Source organism: Carassius auratus, unplaced genomic scaffold (assembly GCF_003368295.1).
Source record: "Carassius auratus strain Wakin unplaced genomic scaffold, ASM336829v1 scaf_tig00055032, whole genome shotgun sequence".
NCBI classification, from domain to species: domain Eukaryota; kingdom Metazoa; phylum Chordata; class Actinopteri; order Cypriniformes; family Cyprinidae; genus Carassius; species Carassius auratus.
The window spans coordinates 17,617-32,891 of NW_020527333.1; the positions used below are offsets into that span (position 1 = coordinate 17,617).

The following is a 15,275-nucleotide window of genomic DNA, read 5'->3' on the forward strand; positions in this document are numbered from 1 at the left end:
TGACTCAATTGCATATTTCAAGAGCCAAAAGATTTTTTTATTTCATGCAAACAAATGAGAAATCATTGAAACCCTGCAGCGATGGTGAAACATATTTCATTACTGAGTGTAAAGCAGCACAGCTTTATATTTTGGCGGCTGATGAAGCAGAATGTGAAAACAATCAGAGAATATATTTACTTTGTCGTTGCTTGCTGAAGTGAATCACATCTGAAGTCTCTCAGTGCAGGACTCTTATCAGGAAAGCTGTGATTAGCAGCTCATTAACACCCGAGACAATCAACAGCAGATCTCTATCAGAACGTCAAATATAGCTGAATTTCACAACCAGGCTCAATTACTCAAAACTAGTCAAGAACTCGCCAGGGTCATATTTCACCCCAAATTATATAAGCATAAAAAAAAAAAAAAAAAAATATATATTTAGAGATTAAATTCATTTTCATTTTCATGAAAATTAAGCATATTAGCATTGCTTTATAAGCTTACTATAATAAATAATGTAAAAATATAATTGCTATAATTAAAAAAAATAATAATACTATGTTATTAAAATTACAAAAGCATTTAAACATCATTATAATTTTCTAAAATTAATTTGTATTGAAAAAACTGACACTGACGATGTATTACAGTAATGAGAATTTGGGGGAAAATGTGCTTAATTGTCATGAAAATAATACTTAAAATAAATAGATAAATAACATTTAAAATTTTCTCTATGCATTAAATATTTTTTTAATTCCAGAAGAGGATTATTTTCTTTTTTAATTAAATTTTTGTTGAATATACTTGACTATTTAATGCAGGAAATTATTGTGGAACCAGGAAAGTCCTTCACACTGAATAACAACTACCATCATGTTTTGACTGCCAATGAAAGTCACAAAAAAAAAAAAATCATTCATATTTTAATTGAAAGAATTCTCTTTCATGAGATGCATGAGGGTTTTTATTGTGTGTGTGAGTCACAGTGCTGAGTCACGCTGCTTTAATTCTAGTGTAAAAGCTTGCATAATTCTCTCTCTATGTATGTGAGTGTGTCTGTGTGTGTGTGTGTGTGTGTGTGTGTGTGAGAGAGACAGTGTCGTACCTTCATCCTGAAGAAGGTGATGCTCGTCAGCAGGTCGACGGTTGATTTCAAGTCTTGGAGTCTCTCTGGATTTCCAGGAGGGAAGTTATCCTGCAAACAGAATTAACATCAGATCATCCATCCATTTCTCTGTTATTTGCAGAGCATATCTGTCAAAGAAGATAAATAGATTAAGATTATAGAGTTGGCTATGGATTTGATGAATATATATGTTTAAGAGACAGATGAACAGAGGGAAACTGCACATTAGCTCAGTAGGATGGAATAGATAGGCCTATATTGGCAAAAAAGTAACAAAATATGTAGTTTGTACGCTCTAAATTACACAAAGAACCCAAATAATGTCTTTTAATGATGATATATGTGGCTGTAGATTGATTTCAGTTGATTTCAATACAATGTAAAAACTGATCTAAAGTCTAAAAAAAAGTCAAACATGACTCAACTAGACAAGATTAAAAAAAGTTGAAATTATATATAATAAAATAATATATTATTGTGCATTTATATGCATTGATACAGTATGCATTAATATTATATTATTATTATAATAATATATATAATATAAATGCATTATTATAATGTTTTAAAACGGATAACAATTATTCAAGGAATAATACAATGCATGGCATTATAAAAACATTAAAACTACTTTTATAATGCATCATAAATAAAGGCTTTAAGTAAAGTGTTACCAAGTCAATTGTAATATTTATAATCAACATAAAAACAATTTGCATTTGAAGAAAGTCTGAGATTTCCTCTGAAATATTATAAGATACATATCTATATGGTGGGTGTTTCACCTGCTAATATTTCAAATGGCCATTTACTCTGGTTGAGGAGGTTTGGCAGAGACGAATGGATAAAAACATGTCACCATGAGTCATTTTCATTGACCCTGCAGCGTTATGTAGAATGCACTATGCAGCAATATTAATAACAGAAACCTGTTCCATCGTCATGAGCACCAATGACAAAATATATCATGATTTAGCAGCCCGAGCCAAGCCAGCAACAGACAGAGAAAATGTGTTGTAGGGCTGTAAAGCTATCAGCCTGCTTGTTCTTGCATGAAGGTACACAATATATTTACAGGGTAAGCATGAGAGGAAGAGGAAGCATGATGCCGCATACGTGTGCATGTGTGCAAAAGACACGCTCGGAGAAACAGGTTAGAATGTGTCAGGATGGTTATGTAATAGTTTTGTAAAAGTGAGGAGAGACTCCTGCGGTCTAAGAGACGCTTACGGCACATTTATCGATGCCAGATTTATAGACGCTGCTGTAATTCTTGGCTGGTGTTTCACCGCAGCTCTCTAATTATTCAGAGCGAGTAATGGAGGGCTGGAGCGGTTTGTCAACAACAGACACCAAAAACAGAGACTCGTGCAAATCAATTTAGGCTGTTTTCACAGTCGCTTTGATTCCCCATCCCTCCCTCTGCTGCCGCAGGTCACTTCACACAGTATTTTTGGGTTGGATTTTGGTCTTGTTATCCTTAAAACAAGATAAATTCAAACATCACACTTGCTCTCAGAGAATATACGTATATATATTAAAATAACATTTTTACAGCCTATTGTATATATAACATTTGAGGTAATGAACAAGCATGCAGAAGCTCGAGTGATGTGAAATGCCGGAAAAGCAAAGATATACTTATGAACATAATGTTGGGCTACAGTTATTTAAAATTAAAAACATACTTTTTTTTAGTTATTGCATGAAAATTTAATTAAATAAAATAAAAACCTTAACTATAATCAAAATGATTCCTGAAGGATCGTGTGACACTGAAGACTAGAGTATTGATTCTGAAAATTAGCTTTGCATTACAGAAAAATACATTTTACTGTATATTCATAAATTGTAAAAATATTTAAATTTTTTACTGTATTTTTAAGCAAATAAATGCAGCCTTGTTAAGTGGAAGAGACTTCTAAAACTTTACAAATTTCCACATTTTTGGACGGTAGTGTATGATATTTGTTTTGAAACTTCGTTTATTTTATCCGTCTATCTGAAATCAAACGTTGCACTTTAACTTTAGGCAGTTCTGTGCTCTTCAGTTCTATTTTTGGCTATGATGGAGTTGTTGTTTTGAAAGCATGTGGAACGGGGCCAGATTGAGCAGAAAGCATCCAGCGTTTTCCGGAGTTCAGTGTGATTTCCAGACGTCTGGAGAAACGTATTATCTTGTACAAGTGGTGAGGATATGAATCTGCCTGAGGTTTATTGAACACAGACAACACAGCCGCAAGTGGTGGAAATTTATCTAATAAAGCAGAGGCGTTAAAGTGCCCTGGAAGAACTAAACCTGCCTCGGCCAAATCCACACGAGCCGTACGAGAAACCAAACTCACTTTGCTTCAGAATTTCATTACAGTCAAATCCACAGAGCTCAGCAGATCCGGAGTGTATTACTGTCAGGACGTGTTGCCTGGAAGCTGACGGCCGGAGAGGAGCAGGTAACGGCCACTGAACTCACTGGATGGCTGGCAGTCGAGTGTGTGTGTGTGTGTGTGTGTGTGTGTGAGCACCCTGTCAATGCTTTCCAGCTCTCACACTGAAATACAGACAGACCACATGTCTTCGAGAGAGTCATGCACGATCTGACTGCAAAAGCGACCTTTCAGAAGAAGCTTCTCTCTGACAGAAATGATTCTCTCGTTACGCATTAAGACAAACATTGCAATTTGTATAAAAGCAAGAAGGGCAGTGCGAGTCGAGAACAATCTTTCTCAAATCGTGTGAATAAATGCACCTTCTGTTCTGTGAAGAACTCGTAAAGCATTTGAATATCATTGTGAATTAAGGTAGGGGACCACTAAAAGTGATGGAGAGGTTAAATTATCTCAATGGCGATGAATAATAGATCAGTGTTTTTCTTTCTGATATCTCTAAAAGAGATACAGTATGCTTTAACTTTACGTGTGCTTTAACTCACCCGATACTTGGAGAGGTCGATCCTCAAAGAGTTGTGAAGCTGATCCAAGAGTTTGACAAACTTCTCTCTCTATACAAGAAACAAAGTCACAAAAACAGATCAGTTCTGCATCCTGTCATCCATCTATTCATTTGAGCATCCATGAAATCAGCCACATATCATCCATTGGTTCACTCATGCATCAGTAATTCTGTTCATTCATCCATCCATTCATTCATTAATTCATCAGCTTGTTCTTCAATGCTTTTATCTATTTATTTAATAATCAATGCCATATCATTCATGCAATCAGCCATTCATACATCCTTTCATTCAATAATCAGTAGGGTTGGGTATCGTCTGAATTTGAACGATTCTCGATTCTGATTCTTTTAAGAGGCAGGGTCAAAAAAAGTTAACGGTTAACGGTCTTTCTGAAGGAAATAGTCTGACCTTTTAAATCAATTTTAATTCTATGAACTTTTTACTTTTTTCTTTTACTTATTTAGAGAGATGACAGACTCTGAAATCACTCCGAGTGTCACGCGTGCTTCCATGTGTGTGATGAATGAAGATGCATTTATTAACACAGACACGCAGAACATGCAGGATTCACATCTAAATAGAAATTTCCGGCTTAATATTTACAGATACTAGTCCATATCACTATTTGATGTAAGTGCAATGACCAACTTTTGATTAATTCATTCAAAATTTGGCAAATTCTGTGACATTCCGTGTTAAACTGTAAATTCCGTTTTTGTGACTGGATTAAGCGATTCCGTTTTTTTGTTGATGTTCAGCGGTTTCTTCTTCTTCCGGTTGGCGGACTAGGAATCGAGACTAGGAATCGAAATTTTAACTTTTGAACGATTCCGGGAAAATCGCAAAGCTAGTCCCGGTTCCAATCGATACTCGATATTCGATACTCGATACACGATACTCGATACCCAAGCCTAATAATCAGTCCATCTAATCAAAAATCCAAATCCAAAAGTCCATCCATCCATCCATCTATCTATCTATCTATCTATCTATCTATCTATCTATCAGCAGTGAGACCGACAAACCCCAAAGTTGGATGCTGCGAATCGGTCGGAGGCCGAGATGTTGGTGTTCGCCGTTGTTGTGTGAGCGAAATAGGCATTAATGTTGGCAAGTAGGTTACTCATCACAGCGGGTACGCCGGGACACATGTACTTGGATGAGAGACATGAAAAGTGCCTGAAAGAGAGAGAGAAACAGATGTTAGATTCAGTCATAAACACACTGATGTGTGGCTGAACACCTAAAACAATGTATATTTCACATCAGATTCCTGTAATTTTACTTCCCTTGAGCAAAAACATTAAAACAACAACAAAAAGTGAATAGAAACCAAATACATTTCCTAAATGCCCCATAGACAACTTCTGTACTGCGCAGAAATATTATAACTGGAAATACTGATAAGAAACATGACTTTGCAAAGCACAAACTTAAAATAAACATTTATGAACATTTTACCAGGGAATTGTAGCATCCTTATCATATTGAAAAAAAAAACTATGTATGTGTCACACATGTAAACAATTATTTGAGATATGCACACAGGAAATGAGCTGCCCGATCCTTTTTATATTCTCAAAATTCACAGACAGCGCAACACAGATCTGTCGTGTTTCGGGCCGCAGGGCAGTGCAGGAAATTGGCCTGTAATGACAGCCACTGTTAGAGGAGATTCATTAAAGAAAGATATAAGAGAGAAAGAGCGATAGGAGAAGAAAGAAAAGACACATCGACTAAAAATAGCAGCAGGCCTGCAGGGCTTACACACACACACACACACACACTCAGTTAAATACAGCATCTAACATGTATACTGCACACTCACACTTACATATAATACAGTGCTATTTGATATTTTTTTAACAAACAAATTATCCATATAAACACATTTTTCTCTTTCTCCTCTTGTTATGAATATAAATAATTTACAATGGCTAAATAAGGTAGCAAACAAACACAAATTCTAGAATGAATTACTGTCAAATGACTTTAATGACAAATGATTCAACTGCACACAGACCACAAGACCATTTGTTCAAGATATATACTAAAGAAAAAAATGGAAATAAAATGCTAAAAATATATTATTTGAAAAAACTTGAATAAAAAAAACATAAAGCAACCAGCTGAAATAAGCTGAAGTACTGCGGTTACTAAAACTAAAATAAATTAATAAGCTATATAAAATATTTGGTTAAAAGAAATGCAAAATGATAGAAGTACATTAAAAACAACTTAAGATAAAATTAAAATTAAATATGATATAAAATACAAAAAAAAAAAAGCTATTTCAAAATAAAATATTACAATATTACTAAAACGGCATTTTTTATTGGTGACACACCACTATAAATTTAAAATTAAATAAAAAATTAAACTAAATTTAAACATTAAATTAAATTAAATGTATGCATTTAGCAGACGCTTTTATCCAAAGCGACTTACAGTGCATTCAGGCTATTAAATTTTACCTATCATTTTTATCAATATTTATCACTATAAATCCCAATGATTGAAGCCACACCCACTTAAACAACCAACTAATTGAAGCCACACCCTGTTAAACCATCCCACTGATTGAAGCCGTGCCCACTTAAATCAACCCACTAACTAGTCAAACCCGCTTAAATCAACCCATGGTTTTAAGCCACAAACACTAAAGACTGCCCACAGTATGAAGCCTCACCCACTTAAGCCAAACCACAGTTTGAAGCCTCACCCACTTAAGCCAAACCACGGTTTGAAGCCACACCCACTTAAATCCAACCCACTGATTAAAGCCTAACCCACTTAAGCAAACCACAGTATGAAGCCACACCCACTTAAAAACTTAGCCACTGACTGAAGCCACGCCCACTTAAACCAACCTACATCAATGAGCTTTCAGTACTGACCCACTGAATCAGGAGAACTGACCTCAAAGATTAACTGTACACACTCTATACAGAAATCATGCAGCACTAGTGATCCATACAGATCAAGTGTTCAGGTGCGATTATGTAAGCTCCACCAATGTAAGCAAACACACTATTTGAAGCCACGCCCACATAAACAAACCCACAGTTCATAGTCACACCCACTTAAACAAACCTTCTTATCAAAGCCACGCCCACTTAAAAAACAAACATCTTTATCAAAGCCACGCCCACTTAAGCAAACCCACAGACTGAAACCACACTTTGACATCCTCCTCTTCCTCTCTCCTTGAATTTTTCTACTAATTGGAACTAGAAAGTCTGTGAGCAGAAGCTGTGGGCCGTAATGAAGTGAGACTGTACATTAGTACCTGCAGACATTGATTTGGACCTCAATAGTTCTGATAGTGTGACCTCTGAGCCCAAACAGGCCATCAAGACTCACAAGAGTTATTGTGCCTCCAAGTAAAGGTGAAGAGTTATCCATCCTTCTCTCCATATTCCCTCTTGTTTCAGACATGACTGAAAGATGCTGATGGCTAAATCAGGACAAATGATATCTGATGGAGGGTGTTGACTTGCTGTTGCCTGGTAACAGCTTGCTTTCCATTCAGCCTATAACCATTCGGTCTTTCCTCATTTATAAAATCCTTGTCTGGCTGCTGTCCTCTTTAACATCTCCCTCCAAAACAGGGTTAAATTCCCACGCAACGTAAATATCTGTGATATCATCTGGAAATAGTCTGCATATTCCAGAGAAATGAGAAATCATGAGAAATCATAACTCCAGAGATCACTGTTTTCAGTATGTAAAATAATATAATAATAATATAATGGTTAAGGCACCAAAATCATTAAGAGTAAATCAGAATTTGTATGATTCATATTCCTAAAAACAGAGTCCTGTTGAAATAAATTATACTTACATACATACATAAATACATAATAATAAAGTACATGATTTATTTATAAAATGAATAAATAATACAGCTTACTGTAAAAAATGATATATCATATATATATATATATATATATATATATATATATATATATATATATATATATATATATATATATATATATATATATATATATATAAAATAAAATGAAAAATAAAAATATAATAAAATGAAAAATAAAATAAATAAATAAATAAATAAATAAATAAATAAATAAATAAATAAATAAATAAATAAATAAATAAATAAATAAATTAAATAAATTAAAATAAAAATAAAATAATTTTCTGAAAGGAAACTAAGACTCATCTTTAATCTTCAAGCTCTCAACAGGCTGGAGATCATTTGTGAATCGTTCTTTAAACCTGTGAACCATCATGCTGCTGATGACTGAAGATTTCACCCTGAAATCATTATTCCCCCTTCAGCAATAAAAAATGCTGAATGGTACAAAATATGGGCTGCATCTCTAATAACATTAGGGACGGGTCACATGACTTTGTTTATGATTACAGGGCTGAGGAAAGGTCATGGGTACAAACGTGAGCATCAAACTTGAAGCTTCAGGATGGAGGATAATTTCCACACATCATCCAACAGATTTAAAGATGTGATCACATGCATATGCAAAAAACATATGCATCAACTTTAGTAGGTTCATTGCAATTTCTCATACATAATCACAGCAGAACACTTGATCTGTGTGGATCACTGGTGCTGTGTGATTTCCGTATAGAGTGTATAAATAAGTCTGATTCAGAGGGTCAGTACCAAACGCTTATTGCTGGAAGACTATCATTTATTCAATTAATCAATATCCATTATCCTAAAACAGAAAAACATATCAACAGATGCTTTATGAGTCAAAGATGAACCCTGATATTTCTCTGGAACAACAAGAAATATTCAGGATCTCACCAAGTGCCAAAATGAAACTTTCTTAGAAACTGCAATATTACACGGAGCTGTTAAAAAGCGAATCAGTAAATAAATACTGTCTACTAAAGAAATTCTGTCATGATGTACAGTGGAAACTGTAGGATGCCTAAAGTTTTTTTTTACCCTTCGAAAGTTAATTTTTCCAGAATGCACATGTGCAATATTCCTTACATTATAGAACAAAACAAAAACACGAGGAAGAAAATCAAGCGTTCTCACATGCCAGGTGCATTTTCACGTAATAAGCAAAGATGACCTCATCTTGCATATGATGCAATGACATTAAGATGTGAACAACAGCTAAAGGATCTCGTCTAAATGACCTCATAGTGTTGGGCACTGGAAATATATTTTCAGTGAAAGAATAATGCATAAATAATGCATTTTTATGACCAGTAATTTATTTCAAATCATCCACAGTTGGCAGCAGTGTCGAAAAAAGTAAATTCTGGCCCTTGCTTTAAAGTCTATTTAAAGTGTGCAAAGCAGGTGTATTGTTTGCATGCAATATGAAATTTCAGTGTCAAGTTAGAGCTACTTTATGCATTACAATCATCTAAACCTGAGCAGTCTGCGTTTAGAGGCTCTGCTGAAACACGAGGGGAACAACAGTCAAAACTGAACATCCGATTTTATTTTCTGCTCAAATCTTTTCCTTTTGTGAGGTCACATGACCTGAGGTAAATAAATAATCCATTTTATTTTATTTATTTGTATTTTTTTAAAGCAAAGATACATTCGATTGATAAAAATGTACAATAAAGATGTTCATAACGTTACAAAAGATTTCTATTTCAAACAAATGCTGTTCTTTTGAACTTTCTCTTCATCAAAGAATCCTGAACAGTAAAATGTATCTCAAAAATATCAAAAATATGAAGCAGCTGTTGTCAACATTAATAACAATCAGAAATGCAAATCAGCATATTATTCGGATTTCTGAAGATCATGTGACACTGAAAACTGGAGGAATGATGCTGAAAATACAGCTTTGATCACAGGAATAAATTACTGTTTACTATTTATTCAAATAAAAAACTGTTGTTTCAATTGTAATAATATTTCACAGTTTTTACTGTATTTTTGATTTAAAAAATCTTACTAACCACAAACAATGAATGCTATTATACCTGCACACAATTATGACAAAGGCTGCAGCGTTTTAATGCATGATTTTCTTGTTTCTTACACAGCAATGCAATACTTCACTAAAGATAGAAAGATCACCTGATAGAAACGAGAATGAGAATGAGAAAAAAAGAAAGAGTGCGTGAGACGGAGAGAGAGGGGACATAAACTTCAGATGCAATTACGAGGGTAAGGGCCCTTAGAGCAGGGGCCCAAATTAATTAAAGGTGCAAACGACCAAAAGAGAGAAAGAGAGAGCGTGTGCTGTACCTGAGAGGTTTTCATTGGGAAGCTGAAGATTGTGATTTATGAAACCATCATGTATGCATGCATGAGAGTAAGTCATTGACAGACTTGTAGACACGAAATAAGGTTTTCATAAATTCCTGCTGGAGCACATTTAGCCTCAATGGTGAAAAACGCCAGGACTCGTCTTTTAACAGCAAACGCAGGGTGTATGTGAGCCATCGACTGCTTTCTGTTCACTGACTGACTCACAATCTCTATTAAAAAGCAGATGAAACATCAGAAACTCACGTCATTGCCTGATAGATGGACTCCACACCGAAGCGCATGGCAAACTCGTCCACGATCTCCTGCGACACGTCGTCGAAGTAAACCTTCCAGGCATCGTCACCTTTGACCTCTGGGATCTTCACGACTCCGTTGTTCTTCAACTCCGTCAGGTAGTGGAAGAGATTCTGCACAGAAATCAACAGAAGCGGGAAGCCGTTCAGGGGATTTCAATCGCATGAACTGTAACAGCACTGATATGGAGTAGATGTCGAGGAACATCAACAGCACAGCCAGCCTGGAAAGGTCAACATTTCGGGGTGCCAACCTACTGTCATCACACCGACAAAAATGCCACAACACTACAGTACAAACACTTCAACACAAACCCTTCCAGCCACACATGATCGATTTCACACGTCGATGGATTCTGAAACACAACTCATAATGCAACACAAATGCATGTTGAGTTTTGGCAGATGTGGTGGCCATATTGAAATTTCTATATAAACTATATTGTTGTTAATGTGGAGTCAAGATCCAGTAATATAATTTATATGCAATGACATGACTTTATATAAATATCCCTTTCATTAAATATAAAATAAATTTTATTGAATATAATCAAATCTAATATAAAATAGAATATGCATTAACCCAGTAATATAATATATGTAGTGACATCACAATGTCTAATTATCACTTTTCTGAATATACAATATATTTGATTAAATATAATATAACAATTGATACAATAATATATGTAATGGCATGACTAAATCTAAATATCAATTTTATTAAATATAAAAATTAGGCATTTTGAGGCACTTAATATATTCCTTATATGGATTTTAATTACAAAAAAAATCTCAAATATCTTTTTTAAAGCATTTAAATATTTGAAAATAAAATAAACAGTAAAGATACAGTAAAAAATATCTAAACATCCTTAAAATAAATGTATATATTATATAAATATTTATTTTTTTATTTTCTGTTGTGGCAAGCAGAGACTAACAATATTTTAAAATAATAACAATATTTAATAATAATAATAATAATAATAATAATAATAATAATAATAATAATAATAATAATAATAATAATAATAATAATAATGCATTTTATTTCATGGCACCTTTCAGGACACCCAAGGTCACCTTACAAGCAAAATACAGGTCACTGCATAAGAAAAAACATACATCAAACAAACAGCATGTACATATAAAGTGCATTTAAGTGAGTTTGTTGATGTCTATATGTTTAAAGCAAGACAAAACTGTGATCAGGAAGGCAGTGTCTGCAGTGTATTTGATGTACCTCGTGTAAACATGTGTACTGCCCGTGAGGAGGAGCCACCTTCTCTTCTCCCTTCATCTCAACGCTGATCTTCAGCCTGATGGCCCCCGAAACCATCGACTTATCCGTCCGCTTCTCTGCAGGGAGAATGAACGCGAACGTGTGAACGGAAGATAGAAAGAGTACACTATTTGTAAATCTCACAAAGGAATGCAAAGAGAGTCTCATTTCACCCCCAAATCAAAAGATTAGTTTACACTGCATCCTATTATGAGACATCTTTGCATGAACAATTTTTAAACTTGGTAATTTATTTTTAATTAACAATTCTCATTGTTTATACATTTATTTACATATAAATATAAATATTTCTTGCTTAAATTAATATAAGAAATAAAAAGTAATGTAACATAATATATTTTTAAATTAATAATAATAACAACACAATAATACATTATATAATGGCAAGTTAAGTTTATTTATATACTGTAGCACATTCAATTAATAATGGCTATTCAGTGCTTCAACATACAAAAAAATAAATGAAGAAAAATCACCAAATCAGATGATTAAGAAATACAATTAACAAAGAAAAAAAAGTAAATGAAGCATAAAAAAAAATTAAAAAAAATTATTAAAAATAAAACAAGCCAAAATATACTCACATATACACATAGATGCAATTTTTTTTTAATTAAAATACTTCAGTACAAATAACAAAAAATACTATGTATACACAAACACACACACACACACACACACACATATATATATATCTGCATATTAAGTTTTCTTCGCATTGCATTAATGACAACACAGTGTGAATAATTGTATAATTTTATTCATTTGTTCAATTTTTGTTTATTTGTGGATAAAATATGACCTTGACAGAACAGCATGAGTATCTCAGTTCATCTTAAGGCGAAAAAAAATGTCATAAAGGTTTGGAATGACATGGAATGACTTTTTTGAGGTTCATGAAGAATGAGGCACATAACATACCAAGATTATACCAGACGTCCATCTCCCCGCTCAGCATCCGCACCTCGATGATGGTCTGACCCAAGAAATCATCCGATTCCTTCTTAAAGTGCTGCTTCACTCTGGACTTTATGTCATCGTCTTCATCCCACACGCGCACCTTTATACGGTCTGTAGCGTTATGACACTCACTGACAGACACAGACAGACAGAGAGGAGAGAGAGAGAGAGAGAGAGAGAGAGAGAGAGAGAGACAGAGAGAGAGGGAGAGAGAGAGAGAGAGAGAGAGAGAGAGAGAGAAAGCAACGTTACACAAGTATCTTTGTCCTACAATTCATTATACAATGTGAAAAAATAATCTGATCAATAAGTCACGGCACCATATGTTTTTTTTATTACCAACTCATCAAAATAATTTAGGTAATTTCATGTGAGATTATAGAGCTACACTATACTGTATTTTTCTGGTACAAATATTGTCTCCGGTCTTAAACAAAGATACATTTACTGGACATGCAAAATAACTTCAAAGTCTTGAATGTATTTCTTTGAAAAATCAAAGCTTGTTTTTGGTTTAAATTAAGTTTATTCTTCTGATCGCATTGGCATCAATTTATTAAAATCAGAAAATCAGTAATTTTTCTAAATATATTTGTATATATATGTATATATATATATATATATATATATATATATATATATATATATATATATATATATATATATTTTTTTTTTTTTTTTTTTTTACTATATTTGCAGTGTAAAACAAGACAGTAATTAATTTTTGGAAGTGTAAAACATGAAGATTGAGAGTTTTCTATATACATTATTTATCAATTTATTTCTATTTTTGAGTTATTATATTTATATTTTAAAGTTCTCTCTGCATTACAGTGACAAAAAGAGAGGGGGGGTGAATAATTGTAATTAAAAAGTCACAATATAAAATAACCTAAAAATCATATAATAGTCTAAATTTCCTCTATGCATTACAATTCATTTATTGTCTTTTAATTTTGAGGAAAAATATTACCTGGACAGAAAAGCATGAATATATCATAAGACAAAAATACAGAGGAAGAAAATGATATGTTGCAGTGTATAAAATGAAGATGGATAGCAGTTTAGATCATTTAATGAGAAACGTTGATTGCATGCATCACATTTAATATTTTAGGAAATCTGAGCACAGATTGAGACACTGATTCAGATTTCATCTGAAACTTTTTTCTTTTTCTTTCAGAAACTGAGAACCAGGAGACTTAAAAATCTTCATTTGGTTTCATTTGTGGTTTTTCTTTCTCATGACAAAACACTACTGACTGTACTTAAGACTCAGTTTACCTTTGAGGACGTCCCCAAAGAAAAGTCTTTTGTTATTTAGCTGATGTCAACGGACAGTTTTGTCCCTAAAGTATAGCCAAGAAATTACACACACACACACACACACACACACACACACACACACACCACACACACACACACACACACACACACACACATGAGCTGAGAGCACAAGAGTGGCGATCTGCTTGCCGAACTGCTTTTAAAGGTCATATGCTCCACTGAATCTTCAAACAGGGCACTTAGCCTCCTGTGGTCCATGTCTGCGTCTGTCTCTCCGGTGAAGGAGTGAATAGAGAGAGACACGGTCTCACAGACAGACGTTACGCCTGCAGACAGACGCTCACAGATGCAGAAACACACCACAACCTCACAGCGCAGCCCCGAAACACATCACATCAAATCACACTGACTGACACCGTCCTAAGGAGGAAATATAAATATCATCACATTACAGGAACGGTTTGAGTGAAAAACGATCACTGTGAGCGCCAGACAAACCTGGACGACAGCGCTTTATTTGAAAAGATCAGGTCTGACACTAACTTTATTTATTTGATTTACTTTTAATCAGCAAGGATGCATTAAATTGATCAAAAGTAGATTTTATTATGTATCTATTTCAGTAAATGTTGACAACAATCAGAAATGTTTCTTTAGCAGCTAATCAGCAAATTAGAACAATTTCTGAAGATCATGTGACACTGAAGACTGGAGGAATGATGCTGAAAATACAGCTTTGATTACAGTAATTTATTTTATTTTATTTTATACTAACATAGAAAATGGTTATTTTAAATTGTAATAATATTTCACAATTTTACTGTTTTTACTGTTTTAAAACAAGTAAATACAGCCTTGGTGAGCAGAGGAAAGTTATTTCTAAAACATAAAAAATCTTGACTCCAAACATGCAGTGAAAGTTAAAGATAAATGGTTCAAGGAATGAGTAAAAGTAAAAGCTTATAATATGGGTTTCTTTCTTTCTTCTTTTCTTTTTTTCTTTCCTCTTCTCTCTGTCTCTGCCTCTTTTTTCTTTTGGCTTTTGAAATTGACTAATGGAAATCAACCAAAATGCCAAAATGTTGCATATTTTCTCATTGTCTCAATTGTCATATTTAAACCGT

The 15,275-nt window shown here is 33.8% G+C and overlaps 1 protein-coding gene across 1 annotated transcript in view; it reads right to left on the reverse strand.

Moving 5' to 3' along the window:
- LOC113090429 (protein unc-13 homolog B-like) overlaps window positions 1-12,995 on the reverse strand; it is a gene marked incomplete at its 5' end in the record, with an annotated part of 28,168 nt that extends 15,173 nt beyond the window's left edge. The window contains 6 exons of the mRNA XM_026256248.1: window positions 1,094-1,183; window positions 4,044-4,112; window positions 5,093-5,246; window positions 10,549-10,712; window positions 11,845-11,960; window positions 12,826-12,995. Of these exons, the coding sequence (XP_026112033.1) occupies window positions 1,094-1,183; window positions 4,044-4,112; window positions 5,093-5,246; window positions 10,549-10,712; window positions 11,845-11,960; window positions 12,826-12,995 (763 nt within the window). The remainder of the gene's footprint in view (window positions 1-1,093; window positions 1,184-4,043; window positions 4,113-5,092; window positions 5,247-10,548; window positions 10,713-11,844; window positions 11,961-12,825) is intronic.
- Window positions 12,996-15,275: the final 2,280 nt, after the last annotated feature.